The 16939-nt window shown below is 41.9% G+C and overlaps 1 protein-coding gene across 1 annotated transcript in view; it reads left to right on the top strand.

Moving 5' to 3' along the window:
- LOC111869580 (lutropin-choriogonadotropic hormone receptor) overlaps window positions 1–16939 on the top strand; it is a 160857-nt gene that overhangs the window by 104108 nt on the left and 39810 nt on the right. The window contains exons 4-5 of the mRNA XM_023861216.2: window positions 3827–3901; window positions 7211–7285. Of these exons, the coding sequence (XP_023716984.1) occupies window positions 3827–3901; window positions 7211–7285 (150 nt within the window). The remainder of the gene's footprint in view (window positions 1–3826; window positions 3902–7210; window positions 7286–16939) is intronic.

Genomic DNA, 16939 nt, shown 5'->3' on the forward strand with positions numbered 1-16939 from the left:
CTTCGGAGTATCGTAGTCGGTATAGCGACTGGCTACTTAGGGGTCAGAGTTCGAGTCTCGGTAGGGTCGAAATATTTTTCTTCCCCAAATCATCCAGACCGGCTCTGGGGTCCACCCAGAAGAAGTAGAAACATTTGATGCTGTTCGTATCTCAATCAGTTTTAATTAAATGAGTAAACATTAATACCTTCTACTATGAAAACAAACATACCATTGTCGAAGAATTGTTAAACTCCATCTGCTATAGGAACGAGTATGCGTCATCATCAGTTAGTGACGTACACCGTTACGTCATCAATAGAATGTTGATCTCTTCTCTTCTGAACACATTTCCGACATTCACACGCAGGTACTTAACCAGGACTTCTCTTCCGTAAAGTTGCCTACAAACTACATGACGTAACCTTGTTCATGAAATATATGGGCTTTAATTATGTTTGGTGTACAATGTTGCCAGTAACTATACAGGTTGGCCGCGTCATACCTCAAGCGGTTAGTCGCTGGCTTCCCACCGCAGAGGCCTGGGTTCGATCCCGGGTCTGGTCAAGTGGGATTTGTAGTGGACAAAGTGGCGCTGAGACGGGTTTTCTCCGAGTACTTCGGTTTCCCTTGCCAATCTTTATTCCACCAAATTCTTCATCGTCATAACCACCCACGTCAGGTACAATAGGCTAATCAGTGGCCTCCATGCCGAGTGGACCCAGTTGGACTCCAACCCCCACTAAGCGAAATAAATATACAGGTTGTCCCAGGAAGAGAGTTCAGTATTCTGGAAGGTCACACTATCGGTCATTCTAACCAAAAAATTGTATATGTACATGTGTGCTATTCCGAACGGTTTCCGAGATACAGTTATTTCACTGTACAGTTCCAAAACTGTTGATAAGAAGGAGATATTACGTACTGTTTCTAATACCGGTGTTTATAGTTCAAGTGACAAAGTTGGTAGAGTTTACGTAGTATAATACATTTTCTAAAATTTCACCGTCAACATCAATGCACTTAGCAACTCGTGTGAGGACACGGCGTGTTACTCGTCTGTACAGAGTACAGTGAAATAGCTCTATCTCAGAAACCGTTCGGAACAGGACACACATGTACACATACAATTTCTTGCTTAGAATGACCGATACTGTGAACTTCCAGAATATTGGTCTTTCCTCCTGGAACATCCTGTATAACATCGAGTGGTAATGTGACACATGAGTGATGATTTGGAAAGGAAGCTGTTCTACTCTAATTGAGGCAATTTAACATTTTTCTTGAGGGACTGAGGAAAACTACGAAAGTTTTTACTCAGGATTAGGCGGGGTAGCCGATCACAACCTGAATACGTGTGTAGAGCATTGTCGCTGCACTAAATCACGAAGTTTACTACCGCAGAGATTATTTTTTTTTTAAGAAAATAGGGCGTTAGGATAGCTTCCAATAAATTCTTGCTTTCGACTCTAGACATGAACTTATCCTTTTATATGAGGCAATAAATATCATAGGAATTTGTACAAATGTATGATCATTTGTACAAACCGCGTGTGTTTTTAGTTAACAGAAGAAATTCTCTGCTAAATTGTACACTGATTCATTCACAGTGTATTCACTTACCTGAAGATTAATAATTTCTATTTAAATACGCTTCCGAAATTGCACAATTCCACAAGAAATGATTGTACTGATCCACATGACGCTCATTAAATTTTACACTCATTCTGCTACTCACAAAACCTCACCGTAACGAGTCTCAGTGCAGTGAGCTGAATGAATGCTTTATCACAAGTCACAAGTACACATGAAGAAAATCTTGGGCTGTAGTACAGGAAATTCTAAAGGAATTTGACGATGATGCATAACACACAGAATTACTGGGGTTTTGGACTTTGTCTATCGTCCGGTATTCTAAAGAACAAACAACGCAATATTGTGGAAACTGATAACGGAAAGAGATCCAATTTTCGAAAATAAGCCAGTGTAATCTAAATTGTTCTAATCCAATCTGATTTAACCTAACCTAAGTTGGTGTAACCTAAAGTGATTTAACTTAACCTAAGAATCAATTAGAAACAAATTGGAGTTTAATTCTCTTAATCGTAATTGGCTTACTTTTACATGAAATAATTAATGTAATTAATAAATTCGATGTCTTTAATAACTTTAAACTACGGAAAATCAATTTTTCTTTTAGCGCTGTGTGCAGTTTTAGTGGATATGGTTGATAGACTCACTTGATTATAATTGGTTGAATGGTCGAAACATATAATAGTTCAATATTATATCATAAAATATATTTTTGTGCGTGATTCCTATTCAAATTGGTTTTTAAATTATCTTATATAAACCTAAGAAAAGTAAAGCTATCCCTTTAACACGCCATAGAGGCCCATATCGTTGTGAGACGTCGAGGCTCCCACATTTTCTAGACAGTCTGCTCATAGACGGCGGTGAAGTTGTGAGCCGTGTTCCCCGTCTATACGGGTAAGGGACAGGCTCGTAAGAAACGACTTGCTTATTGGCATGGTGCAGTATGCCTCCCAAAGATTCGGTAAGGGATCTCGAGAGAGGAAAACCCAGGTCAGTACGACAGGCCAAGCTGGGCGGATCAAATAGGCAGGAGCTAGTATGGAACATATGGTGACACAGGGTACATATACTCAAACACTTTCCTAAAACATGGAAATATATTGATAACCTGAGTAGACAAATAAAACATGTCTGAGGGGCAGTTACTGGTAAATTACATACAATGGCTGACTGAAGCAGAATTACATTGCGCCTGGCGGCACACCAAATCAACTGTGCCACGCCTCATGGCGTATCCAAAACATCCAGTACACATGTACTCAATCAACTTTTCCTAACACAATGAAGTACATTGATAACCTGAGTAAACAGGTGAACCACGCCTGAAGGGCAATTACTGGTTATTACAACCTCTAACCAAAACCAAAATCCCACCGTGCCTCGCGGTGCAGTAAATCAACTAAACCACGCCACACGGCGTATAGAACCAAGTCAATACGCCTTACGGCGTGCACAAATCCAGTAAGTCACTTACTTGCAGTTTGGCCCAAGAAACTCAAATATTTACCTCACGAACCAGCCAGCCCTGACTAGCTCGTGAGGGCTGCTTCTCCCCCTTCGATCCGCGTTACGTGCCGAAACAAAATTTCAGTATCATCAACTTAATTGTTCCAAAACCAAATTTAGTCGTAGCGATGTTACCAGACGAAGATTTAAGGGAAGAAGAGAACGATCGCTTATCTTGACTTACCACGAAGGCTCGCAATCACGCTAAGGAGCGGGGGAGGGGAAACACGTGATTCTGACGCCAGCCAAGGACCTCAGCGGGGAAGAAAGGACCGGCTTGCATCCTGGTGTCCGGAGAGGCCACTCCAAGGAACTTCACGGAGAAGAATCGTTGCACGGTTCACTTGTCAGCCTCACGTACCGGCCGCCCTTTACCCCCCAGGAAGATTCATGATACTCGTTCATGTTAGAGGCTGAATCGACTCGAAGGCCATAGTGTGGCTGGAAGGATTATGCCAATTGATAAAAAAATCCACCTCATCGGGAATCGAACCCGCAACCTTCCTGCTTGTAGCATAGTGCCTCAAGCATCTAAGTTATTCGTTGTTTTCCTCACTCACTCCAGACGTTATATTGTATTCGTTAGACGATACTAGGCACAGCACCAGTGACTTTCACAGTTCTGTTTGACAGGTCCTCACTCAGCCAGTGCTGCTCCTCTCGCATTTGATGTGTTTGTCGTCATGACAGCGGACATGTGTCTGTCTCACACTGTCACCTGTTTCCCTCTTTGTCGCTCTTACAGAACCGTGGCCGATGCTGGGATAGAAGTGTTGAAGGCAACATCTCTTCAGCCGTATCGCGCATTTCTCCAGGACGTGTAAGTACACTTTATGTCATTCACTTTATCTGCCTCAGAAATGGGTCAACAGAGTATGCCATGATTGAGTGATTCTCATTCCTCCCTCGGATTCGAGAGGTACAGGCTTCAAATCTAGGTCCAAACACAGCTGTTCTCACTCTATTTTATTGTTATGGCAATTCCTGTAATTAAAATGATCAAGTCAAGGATTATAGGATGGACAGGGCCCGTAGCATACATGAGGAGAAGAGGAATGCATATAGGATTTTGGTTGGTAAAGCAAGAAGGAAATAGACCATCAGGAAGACCTAGACCTAATTTCAATGATAATATTATAATGTAGTTACTATAGGATTCTGAAGATGATGCATAACACACAGAGATATTGGGGTTTCGGACTTTATCCATCATTCTGGTTTTAAGGTAACTAAGAAAAACACGACGTTTCGGAAACTGGATCTGTTTCCGTCCTCGGGTGAGGGAAAACACCTATTCTGTTGGGTCCCTTCTTAGTTATCTTAAAACCAGGACAATATATAAAGTCCGAAAACCCAATATCTCTGAATATTATAATGGCTCTTAAAAAGACAGAATGAGGTAATATTGGCTGAATTGCTCTGGCTCAGCATAGAGACCAGTGAAAGGCTCTTGTGAACACGGTGATGAACCTTTGGATTGCACAAAATATTAGGAAGTCTTCAGTAACTGAGCTACTGGCCGTTTCCCCCGAATGACTCAGCTTCACGGAGTCAGTTCGTTAGCAGTTCCTGACCTTCCAAGTAAATTCAGGGATAATATCTCGCGGTGGGCCATGACCATCTCCTTACACGTCCCCTCCACTTCATCGTACAGATTCATCTTTTCTTTCAATGCTTTAATCAGTTGAGAATGCGTCGCTAAATAAAGCAAGAGTCAGAGTTCCAGGCTACAGATCCAGAGGTCCCGGGTTCGATTCCCGGCGCTACCAGTTTTTCTGAGAAGTAGTGGGTCTGGAACGGGGTCCCCTCAGCCTCTTGAGGAAAATCGAGGAGCTACTTGAATGGAAAAGTAGCAGCTTCAGTCTAGAAAACCGGAATTAATGGCCGTGGTGATCGTTGCGCTGACCACGTGACACAATCTATCCGCTAAAGTTGGCACTAACCTCGCCGACAAGCGGCGATCGCTCGATCGGTATAGCTCGCTTGAGGACTAAAAACCACGGAGTTATCAATCATTCCTGGTACTGACAATCTAGTTATGATAGCCATTACTGAAAAGTTACAAATTATAGATTTCAAAAATCTGTTCTAAATAAGCAATTATCATAAAAATAACGACAGCTGATGACAGAGAGACTATAATTTTCATATCTGTATAGCGGCAGAACTAACATTGTCTGCAACCAGCTCTGTCGTCACGTTGCTCTGCCATTATCTCAAGCACCAACATCATTACTTTATTGTAGCTATCTATTTATTTGTTTATTTTTAGTCTACCTGACGACGCTGTTTGTGACTAAGCCTGTAGAGCTATGACGTCGAATAATTTCAAAGTCGTTAATAATGAATTAAAAAACGACGAGAAAGGAAGTGGTTGTGACCGAATTTAATTTACTGACGCATAGTGCAGTGTGAATATAGACAGGGTTTATATTAGTGAATAGATTTACTGACCACTCACAAGTCCTAACTACATATAACCGTAACACTATCACTAATCCCACACTTTATAGTTCACTAGAGCACAGAATTCTAGTGTTCTCAGTCTGCTACTAGATGTTTCCTGGCAAAAGGCTCCAACAGTGGCTATTCCTCTGCCTCCGTGCTAAAGTCCTCTCTTTACAGACTCACGTACAGAACTGACTTTGTCCCTTGCTTATATATCGGCACGGACTACGTAGAAAACAACATTCCTCTGTTGCTGTCAGGTTGTTGCGGGGAAATTTTTTCCGAGCCGTCACCCAGAAACGGCCCTGGTATATCCGCCCATCTCGCAATCGTTGCATAGCAACAGCTTACACACTACAGTACTACCACGTCATTTGCTTCGAAGTTCTGATTGAACCAAGAGAAGAAACCAGGGTAGCTGTTGTCTTGTCTGAGATTCGAAGCCTGCATCTCCCAGATACAAAAATGGAGCTTTACCACGTGGTTTGTGGGTTATAGAATGCATGAACGCAGATGTTAAGTCCTTGCACATGTCAGAGAAGGTTGTTTGATGAAGCGAGTCAGAGGAAATATAAATTGTATTACGTACATTCAACGAAGCACGCAAATATTAGTATGAAACACAGTATGTTTTCACTTGTACTGCAATTTGTATAGGTGGGAGCACAATTAACGCTTACCACATCCAATATGGATACATGGCTCCGTGAAACATCTAATTACAATTTGTAAATTGTCACTGAGGAAGTTCTAATTGAACGATGAAAGCTCAGCGTTTTGCCTCTGTTAGCCCGAAGGAGGTATTGTGTGTGTCTAATTATTCCTCACTAACTATGCTTTTACTTGTGTGTGTGTGAACGTCTAAGCTTACTGACATCCTTCTGCATTCTAAGGTAATTCAAGCCCCAGTAAGTAGCGCCTGTTCGACGGTAACCTACCATATACTATTCATTGTTTCTGGAAATTATCCATCGTACTGTTTTATCTAAAAGCACCGTAAAGAAGCAAAGTTGTTCCTGTGCTTAACTAGTTAAGCACTACGCCATGAAGACGTATGGGGGAGCGGATGTATTGGTTCGAATCTCGGTGCTGGGTTACCGGGTATCCGGACTGAGATTTTGTTTCGTGGTTTTCCTCACTTCTTTGGTAAAAATAATGGAATGGTACTTTAAACGTTATTTTTTAAACTAGAAAATAAATATTTAATTATTTTATGCTATCCTTGAAGCCGGTATAGCGACTGGCTACGGGTTGGACGACAAGAGAAGTCGGAGTTCGAGTCCCGGTAGGGTCAAGAATTTCCTCTTATCCATGTCGTCCAGACCGGCTCTGGGGCCCACCGAGCCTCCTATCCAATGGGTGAGGGGGGTACTTTCCCCGGGGGTAAAGCTACCGGTGCGTGAAGCTGACCACTCACCTCCAACTAGTGCCGAGGTCAAGAAAATGTGGCTCTATGCATCCACTCCTCCATACATCTTTATGACGTAGTGCTTAATTAGTTAAATATAGAAAGAACTTTACTTTATTCTTTTTTTTAATTGTTGTAAGGAAAAATTTTGTACGCTGACCGCAGGATTTCAGGTTTCGCTTGATGGTCATCATTTTATCCCATAACATGACTTTGATGTACTCGTAAATGACACTTTTCCGACATCCTTCTAGTTATGTCTTTCCGTTACAGGACCCTGATGAACGTAAAATTTTTACAGTGCATTGAGCCAGGAGCGTTCAAGGACATGAAACACCTCCGCACCATGTGAGTAAGATGAATGTCTTCTGATCTTGTCAGTTATTGATTGGTTTCAGCTGTACACAAATTACAGTTTGCCAGAAACAAGACACATTGGAACCTACACTAAGACTATATACAGTTTTTACCCTATACCAGATACAAAAATTATTTAGCTGTGACGTCATTTTTCACAGATACATGTTATAGAAGCTGTATGCATGAAGGGCAAATGAGAATAACTTTGATGTAGTGTTGCACGTAGATCTGTTGCTGGGCAACGATCGCGAAATAAGCAGCAATACAACAGCCGTTGTATCATGAGTGTCCTTAGTAAGGATAGTCAATGTTTCGACCGAAATTCGAACCCAGCACCTCAAGAATACAAGTAAGAACCGTTACTTCTCTCTAGCTACTAATTTTTTTCGTCATGAAGTTAGAAAAAAATCATGTGGCTTAGCTTCAAGGATGTGTATGATGTTACTGCCACGTAATAAACGCGCGTAATGACAACATAAAAGAACAATTTTCTGGTTTATGTCAGCCTTCACAGAAGATTTTATTATCTATAGCTCACAAAAGTGAAATATAAAAGCAGTCGAGAATTCTCATAAACTTATAAAAAATATGGCTTCTTTTCGTAACTGTCACAGATTTTCGACATTCATTTGTTACTTGACAGTCCTCTTGCCCTTGAAAACTGCATGTGCCACATGATTTAACATTCAGAACTTCTGTACCTTGCTTACAAAGTAAATTTATACTATGACATGGCGCTTGAAAACCGGAATATTTTATTGCTAGACAACGGCTCGGTAAACAGGTTCCCGCGAAGATAAGCGAGCACGCAACAGTACAAGATTCCGTTTCTAAGCAACAGATCGATAAACACACAATAATAGGGGTATTTAAATTCGGTCTGTGTAAAGTGGTTATAAAGAAGAGTTTAGTTGAGAATTGTCAGTCGAGTTCCGGAGTTCCAAGTGAGCAGTTAGTCGAGAGTTGGTCTGTAAAGGGTAACGGCAGTCGAAGATGATCAGAAGACACAGTGTGTCACAGCGGTTTGTGAACTGTAGTAATAAGATGTATACTAGTATACAAGACAATACATCTTGCATGATTCTCAGAATAAACAGTAATTATTTAATGTTAACCGATTTTCCTTTATAAGAGAAAACATTGGTTTTCTGTGAGGTTGAACATAAGTTCTTAGATATAATTAAGATGAATGTCAGGATTTTATGTTGTGCCATTTTACGACGATTTCAGTATCTTTCTAGCTACATGGCATATAGGAGAACTGATTAATAATCAGTTGTCAGAGTCAGAGTCAGAGTTACTTTACAAATGACGGTTTACCGCCAATCAGTTCGTCTTGGCGTCAGGCCCCTTGAGGCCTACGACCAGAGATTTTTTTCTCCCCGACTGAACTCTTGCGGTAATAGTCCTTATGTAACATCCTCTCTGACGAGACCATGGGGTTGTCTCTTATGAATACGCTTAGCCTTTCATCTGGTGTATATTTCGCACATGTAATATGTTATTGAAAGTTTTTCATTTTGCACTACACACATGTCCTCCGTCAGTGCAGGTTTTACAGAACAGATCATGCCTAGTTAGTTAGTTAGTTATTAGAGCGGGTGGGTTTCCCCATGCACTTAGACCTGTAGTGGTCCATTGTGCTTCCCTCTATGATTTCTACCAGTCTCTATATCCAACCGGTATTGGTGCTTACCATCAGTCCCACCCAGCCAGCGAGACCGGCTCTACTGGCTGAGAAGTATCTATAATGCTTCCCCCATCTACCGGAGGTATTAGAGACTGCTGTTGGGCGGGAAACGTCCGCAATTTTGCTCAGTGACCTCCTTTGGAGATACGAGGTTCTTTTACGTGCCGTAAAGCTACGACACGGGACCCACTGCTTAAAGTACCTCCCGTAGGACTTGTTCCCTGAATTTTTCCGCCCTTAAAAATTCGACGACCTCCGCCGGGTATTTGAACCCGCGTACTACGAGTCATGAGGTGGGAACGTTACCTCTAGACTACGGAGGCCGCTTAGATCATGCCTAACTTACATATCTTATGCTACAACGAAAACTTAGTCATTTGAACGGTAGTAAGCTTGACCACCGCCAAGTTTAAACCTCTTATATTTTCTGTGTCTGGCTTCATCTTATATAATCAGTTGGAAATGGTTTGGATGGAAATAGTAAGGGACATGGACCACGTAGTAAACGCAGCTTTTCATACTGTTGTGTCCAATTTTTTCCCTGGATAGAAGATTGTTTGCAGAGCTGTTACTTAGTAACCTTTTTTTGTAGTTGCTTCTATTGCGGTCGTTGCCTAGCAACGCGTCTACATGCCACAATATTAAAATGGATCTTGGAGAAATAGGAGGGGTTACATGGAGTGCATTCTGGCTCAGGATAGGGACCAATGATTGGCTCATGTAAAGGCAGTTATGAAGTTTTGGGTTTCATAAATTGTTAGGAAGTTTTTGAGTAGGTGTGCATCTGGAAGCTTGTCAAGGATTCATAGTTAGTTGGGGCGTTCGTGTGAGATTGGAACTGAGTTGTAAGACATAATTTAGGTGAATATCCTCCTTCAAGTGATGATTTTGGTTCTGGCCGTATTCATGAACCAACAAACTGTCATTCAGATGTGATATACTCAAATTGGCAGATCCATGCAGCTTTATGTAGGCACTGCGTGGGGGGTTATCTTGATCAGTCCGTTTGTAGAGCGATGGAAGGGGGTGAATGTGATCTTCCACCAACCCACGGTGCCCAGAGTCTGGGGCGCCCCCCCCTCCCGGGAGAAGGGATGGGTTTGAAGCCGGACACTAACATTGAATTGATAATAATTCCCAGAATATCAAAGATGGATTCTTTTTAATTTCGCGCATTTGTAAAATATTTTAAAAATAAAGAGATAAAGTTGTCCCTGCGCTAAGCTAATTAAGCACCACGCAATGAAGGCGTATGGGGGAGTGGATGTATAGATCCACATTTTCTTTACCTCGTCACTAGCTGGAGCTGAGTGGTCAGTTTTACGCCCTTGCCGCTTTACACCTGGGGAAAGGGTCCCCGGTACCCACTGGAAAGAAGGCTGGGTGGGCCCAGAGCCGGTCTGGGCGACGTGGAGAGGAGAAAATTCTTCCCCCACAGAGACTCGAACTTGGACCCCTTGGTCGTCCAGCCCGTAGCCAGTCGCTATACTGACTGCACTATCCTGGCTCTTAATATACGCGGGCTGGACGGCTGGGGAACCGTTGTTCGATTCCCAGCAATGGCAAAAGCTTTCTCCCTTCTCTGCAGCATCTAGACAGGCTCTGGAACCCACCCAGACTCCACTGCAATGGGTTCCAAGGGCTCCTTCACTGAGGCTAAAGCTAATCACTCAAGTCCGTCTAGTACTAAGGCAAAGAATACGTGGACATATACGTCCACATGTATTTCGGGATGCATAATTAGTTAAGTACAGAGACAATTTACTTTTATTAGATAAAAAACGAAAAAAAAAAACACGCTGTCCGAGATATGTTTTCTTAGCTGTTCGGACTACCAGTAATATTCTTGACACGTATTCGGGGGATTACTGGATTCGAACGCCGGTCAGGACAAGATATGTCCTAACTGAAGTCCCACTAGTAGCCTGCGTGCTAAGTGGACTAGGTCTCACCCCGCCATAAGCAGTAATAATAATTTGATTATGAATATGTGAAGCGACCGACCGAACGACCGCCGCTTGTCGGCGAAGTTAGCGCGAACTTTAGTGGATAGAAGGGGTCATGTGGTCAGCACAACGAATCCCCACGGCTGTTAATTTCGGTTTGCTAACCCGGAGCCGCTATTTCCTTGAAATAGCTCCTCAGTTATCCTCACGAGGCTGAGTGGACCCCGTTCCAGACCCACTACTTCTCATAGAATCTGGTAGCGGTGGGAATCAAACCCGTGACCTCTAGATATGTAACCAGGAACTCTGACCACTAGACTTCGGTCAGTATATTTCGCTTGCGGACTCAAGCCAGGGATTTTTTTAGTACGTGAAACGTAACCACTGGTAATTAAACAGAGAAATACGCCAGTCACGTACTGAATTACTTTGTGTAGAATATAGCAAGGATCGAACACACGCCCCACAAATTGCATACACTTCACACATAAAGATTCATCACATCCTTCTGGCGGTTTTACTAGAATTCTGTTATCCCGTTACTTTAAGCGAACGTTTGGAGATAAAACTCACAGCTTACCCACGTTTACAGCCTCTTCTCAAGTGACGCTGGGCTGAATAAATGTTCTTACTTATGTCACGTGCTCTATCGGTTACCACCGCTGCAAGTATAAATAATTCAAGAGACCACACTTTGCTTGCCTGGAACCCACATAGATTTGAAAAACTGAATTTTATATCGGACTTAAAAGGAGATGTTCTTCCTCATATCTTTCATTGTATGGCTACAGGTTCGTAGATCAAGGAAAATACATTAATTTAAAATTATATTTATTCAAATAAAAAGCCTGAATTTAAATTTCATATTTGAAATAGACGAAATACATGCACGGCAAATGTATCGCGCCTGAAATCTGTTTACCCGTTAGACAGAGTACAGTTTCACTGGGGCAATAGCCATTCTGGTTTCTATACTTGAGGTGTTCAGTTCGAATCTCCGTCTGGGAAACCTAAAACAATGGATGATGTTACTCATGCTTTTCGTCAATTCGTCCAGGTGAATGTCGGAATAGTTTCTTGAAATAGATCACCACCGCTTCCTCCCACATTTCAATTAATCATTGTTCATCTTGCCATTTGACGCCGTATAGTTTGGGCTATTGAAAGCGGAGTTAAATTAACGGCGAATGAAATTAGTCCTCTTTTTGATCCGAAAGATTAATCTATCAAAACACTGAATGAATTTCGACGAAACTTAATTGTGCGAATCGGCATGAAAAGATAAAGACTAGTTTATAAAAAAAATTTAAAAATTAATTAATAAACGTAAACATTGCAATTTTACAGGTATTAGAAATCTATGCCTACTGTAAGTTATTTTTGATTGTACGCGTTAATTTACAACTTACAACCTCTATAGTCACAATTGATCACGTGATAATACAGCCTGCCTGGAAATATTCTGCTTTGAATGTGATGTGTATCTGGTTCTGAGAACTTAACAGAAGTTAAAAAATGTACGTAACTACACGAGCTACAACAAGAGTTTGTCTTCAGGGTAACGCTTCATAACAATGTTCAGTTTCTTGCGCATTCTTTCCAATTCCTTACCCAACCACTCAACATTTACAGTTTCAGTTTCTTAAAATAAAACACACTCCATGGCTTGAGTCCGCAAGCGAACTATACGACTGAGCGACCGCCGCTTGTCGGCGAAGTTAAGGCCAAATTTAGCGGATAGAGGGTGTCGCATGGTCAGCGCAACGGATCCCCGCGGAAGTTAATCTCAGTTATCCTCACTTATACGACCGAGCGACCGCCGCTTGTCGGCGAAGTTAAGGCCAAATTTAGCGGATAGAGGGTGTCGCATGGTCAGCGCAACGGATCCCCGCGGAAGTTAATCTCAGTTATCCTCACGAAGCTGAGAATCTGGTAGCGCCGGGAATCGAACCCGGGACCTCTGGATCTGTCGGCAGGTACTCTGACCATTAGACCTCAGGGGCAGTCCTCAGTTCCTTAAAGCGTCGTTGGGTAAACTGCAAAGAAACAAGGTTGGATACATTGAAATACCTTCTTAATTTTTCCATGATTTGTTGTTTTAATCTCAGATTAAAGAAACAAATCTTGGATGCCGAAATGTTTTTGTCTTCCAGGGCTTAACATCAACTTGACCTGGTTCTGGACTCTTTTCGATTCTCCTCGTGCTCTCTGTTTACGGCGCAGCGTCCGTTGAAGCCTCGTAACGCCGTTCTCATCCTGGCGTGTAATGTAAGTGGACATGCGGGGTGATGTCCGATCGTACGGCGCGACCCTCCAATTTAATTTATAGCTATCAATAAATGCCATCATGAGTTGGGATCGCTGTTTGTTTCAGTGTCTCGAAGTTCTTTCCGTTTGATTAAGTTACGAAGAACAATTTCCTTCATAAACACAGTCTCCAATGCAATCAATAAATGGAATGTGGACCGCCTCTGTGGTCTAGTGGTCAGATTTCCTGGCTACAATCCAGAAGTCTCGTGTTCGATTCCCGGCTCTACCAGATTTTCTGAGAAGTAGTGGGTCTGGAACGTGGTCCAGTCAGCCTCATGAAGATAATTGAGGAGCTATTTCAAGGAAATAGCGGCTGCGGTCTAGAAAACCGAGATTAACGGCCGTGGGGATCCATTGCGCTGACCACGTGACACCCCCTCTATCCTCTAAAGTTTGCACTAACTTCGCTGACATGCTGCGATAGCTCGATCGGCATAGTTCGCTTGCGGACTACAGGCCACGGGGTTTGTTTCATTATGGAATGTGATGGCACACAATCTGATGAATATTTACAGAAATTTCGGAAGCTTTTACTTATAAATTCTTCGGAGAAGCCTTCTGTTTCCATCATCTTCTGCTGCAAATTCATAGCCACCTAGTGACATTACTGATAACATTGAATTAAACAATACGGGAGTGAAGTGACTTTGTTAGGCAAATTTGCGACCAGTTTTGTGAAAAATATGGTGGTACAAAGAGGACGGTATTCTAGATTGCCACACCTCGCAGTTCTATGGACGTCCATCCATGATTCGGAGAAAGCCACTTATTTCAAATAATTTCTTACGAGACTTATTCATTGACCCTGAAATTGAAGGCTATATGTTCCTCCGAAACGTAGGATTGTCTCCGATCTTCATTGCGTTACAACCTGAAGACCGAACTCATCATAGTCACCGCCATGATAACCTAAAATCCAACTTTTAGATTCTGAACTAACTCCATGGAGCTGAGTCCTTCTTGAGAAGCTGGTAGTCGCTCAGCTTCTCAAGAATTTATCAAAATTTTATTCAATCTGAAGGTTTAATACCGTTTTCACAATATCCTTCCACTGATCCCTATTCTGAGCCAGCTCAATCTAGTCCATACCACCCCATCCAATTTCTCTAAGATCCAGTTTAATACTATCGTTTCGCCTATGTATACGTCTTCCAAATGGTCTTTTTTCCTTCTGGCTTTTCCACCAAAATTCCATATGCATTTCTCTTCATCCAATTCATGCTACATGCCCTGCCCACCTCATCCTCCTTGACTTGATCATTCTAATTATATTTGGAGAAGAGTACAAGTTATGCAGCCCCTCATTATGCAGTTTTCTCGAACCTCCTGTCACTTCATCCTTCGTCGGTCAAAATATTCTCCGCAACACCCTGTTCTCAAACACCCTCAGTCTATATTCTTCCCTTAATATCAGAGACCAAGTTTCCCACCCATATGAAACTACAACAAAAATTATGAACCAAATCATTAATAAAATTTTGATTTGTTACTGTTTTCTCAAGTGTCTGAACTTCACCACATTAACAAAGGACTTATTAGCTGTCTTTGTGTTATGATTTTGCCCTGCGGTGTGGTGACAAGACATCAATATATTTTGTTTTCTCTCTGCTTGCGTCTCGACTGGTCTCTTTATTAGGGAGAACGCTTCGAAATACATCCAATTACAGTATGTCTCCTGGGGCTTATGCCTCTGTCTCTGCATGAGACAGTCAATTCGGCTTATAATGACCTCGCCAGTCGTGCTTAGCGGTTTCGTTGTAACCATCACTCAGTTTCACCATTCAAGAGCCGCCGACGTAAAATTCTCAAATATTGACAAATCTATTCAGCAGTAAAATGACTATGTTTTGTGGATGACGTCAGTGGCGGTCTCCAACGACCGGAAATGAAATCACATTCGAAGTAAACAAAATTAGTGTTGTTCGCTGGAACATCGTAATGACAATTCGCACTTGTATGGTATCGATTCTGAGCAGCAGGGGTTCCCATGCCGGAAGTGACCTCATTTTAAATGCTTACAGATGTGTGTGTAATAAATTGGATGATTACGTTGCCTTGTAATTGGATTTGACCGATATTAGTTCATAAACATCTGAAATTTGTCACCACGTCACGTACCGTGCATTTAACGAATCACAAAATTATCTCTCGCAACTTTTAATTTATTCTCATGAGTTGAGTCGTTAATTGATTCACAGCCGACTCGCCGATATGGTGACGCAGATATAGATTTGTCTTCAGGAGAAACACGGTTTGAATCTGTAGTTTGCTCTGCTGTTAGTATACAGGGCGTAACTGAAAGTTTCGAACAAACTTTGAGTACGAGTTCCACAAACCAAAATAACAAAAACATCCACGTCAACACGTGTCCTGAAACATTACATTCTTTTTTTTTGTTATAGCTCAAAGGGTACACTTAAAAGTTAAGTGCTCCAAATTTTCTTCATGAGATTCAACGCACGCCTCGACCGACCGAGCGACCGCCGCTTGTCGGCGAAATTAGTGCTAACTTTTGCGGATAGAGTGCGTCACGTGGTAAGCGCAGCGGATCCTCATGGCCGTTAATCTCGGTTTTCTAGACCGGATGATACGACAAGCACTTTCGAATATTCTTCACATCCTGAAATTACTCCAAGCTGAATATTTGTGTTTGTGCGTGTAGTGTGTTGTGAGACGCGACGCCGCATCATGTTTTATCTTGAGATACAATTTTTACTTTTGTGCTATTTAAAAATGTCCATTCTCTGATATAAGTGAAATTCCTGAAGAAACTGTTTAAGAATAAAACTTTACACTATATAATGGTGTGATATATCGTCATACATATTGCTTTTTAAATAACCTATTACTATTCGAATAGTTAAATAGTGTACTGCAATATTTTGTGTGTGAACCCAAAAGTCACGCCATTTTGGTGTAAGAATATGATTTTCTTCATACTGCCTGTAGCACAAGAATTTTATACTGAAAGTCACGAAAATGGCTGTATAGAGGCAAGTAACCACTGAGTCCTGTTCCACATGATGGCTCAGAGAGTGGCCTCTTACCTCCGAGGCAACAAAAATTGTTTGTAAAATTGCAGGACAGATATTTCTGAACAAGGAACATTCATAATTATAATCTTCTCAATGCTGTCCAGTTTAACTGTACATATAGACCTCCTCTGTGGTCTATTGGTCAGAGTTTATGGCTTCAGATCCAGATCTCAGATTCGATTCCCGGCACTACAAGATATGCGCACGCAACAATAGAAAATGTATTACAAGATGTGTTTTCTATGTGGTCCGTTCCATGCCAATTTCTAGACAACTGATCGCTACATGCCTCACATGCAGCCCTCCCATTGTTAACATCAAAATTTCGCCTTAATATAGCCCTCCCAACGTTAGCAAAAAAAAAATAAGTAAAAAAATCCGATCATATGCTCTATCTTTACCAGAAAGACAAGCAGGCACTGCCTGGGAACCTTCAAAATCGGAGATATAGTTTCTTACTCACCCCAATGTAATGTCTCTCACTACCACCCCAACTTTTTCGCTCTCTTTTCTTCTCACAGAGTATAAACATATTCCGCGCAGAAACAAACTCGCGGAACAAAAAGAGATCTATTACTAATCAAAGGCGCCGTAAACAGACTTAACTCCGTGTTCTCCGTGAGGTCCGTGCACTGGCAGTTGTGGAATAACGGGGATGGAG

Source organism: Cryptotermes secundus, unplaced genomic scaffold, assembly GCF_002891405.2.
Source record: "Cryptotermes secundus unplaced genomic scaffold, Csec_1.0 scaffold512, whole genome shotgun sequence".
In the NCBI taxonomy this organism is placed as follows: domain Eukaryota; kingdom Metazoa; phylum Arthropoda; class Insecta; order Blattodea; family Kalotermitidae; genus Cryptotermes; species Cryptotermes secundus.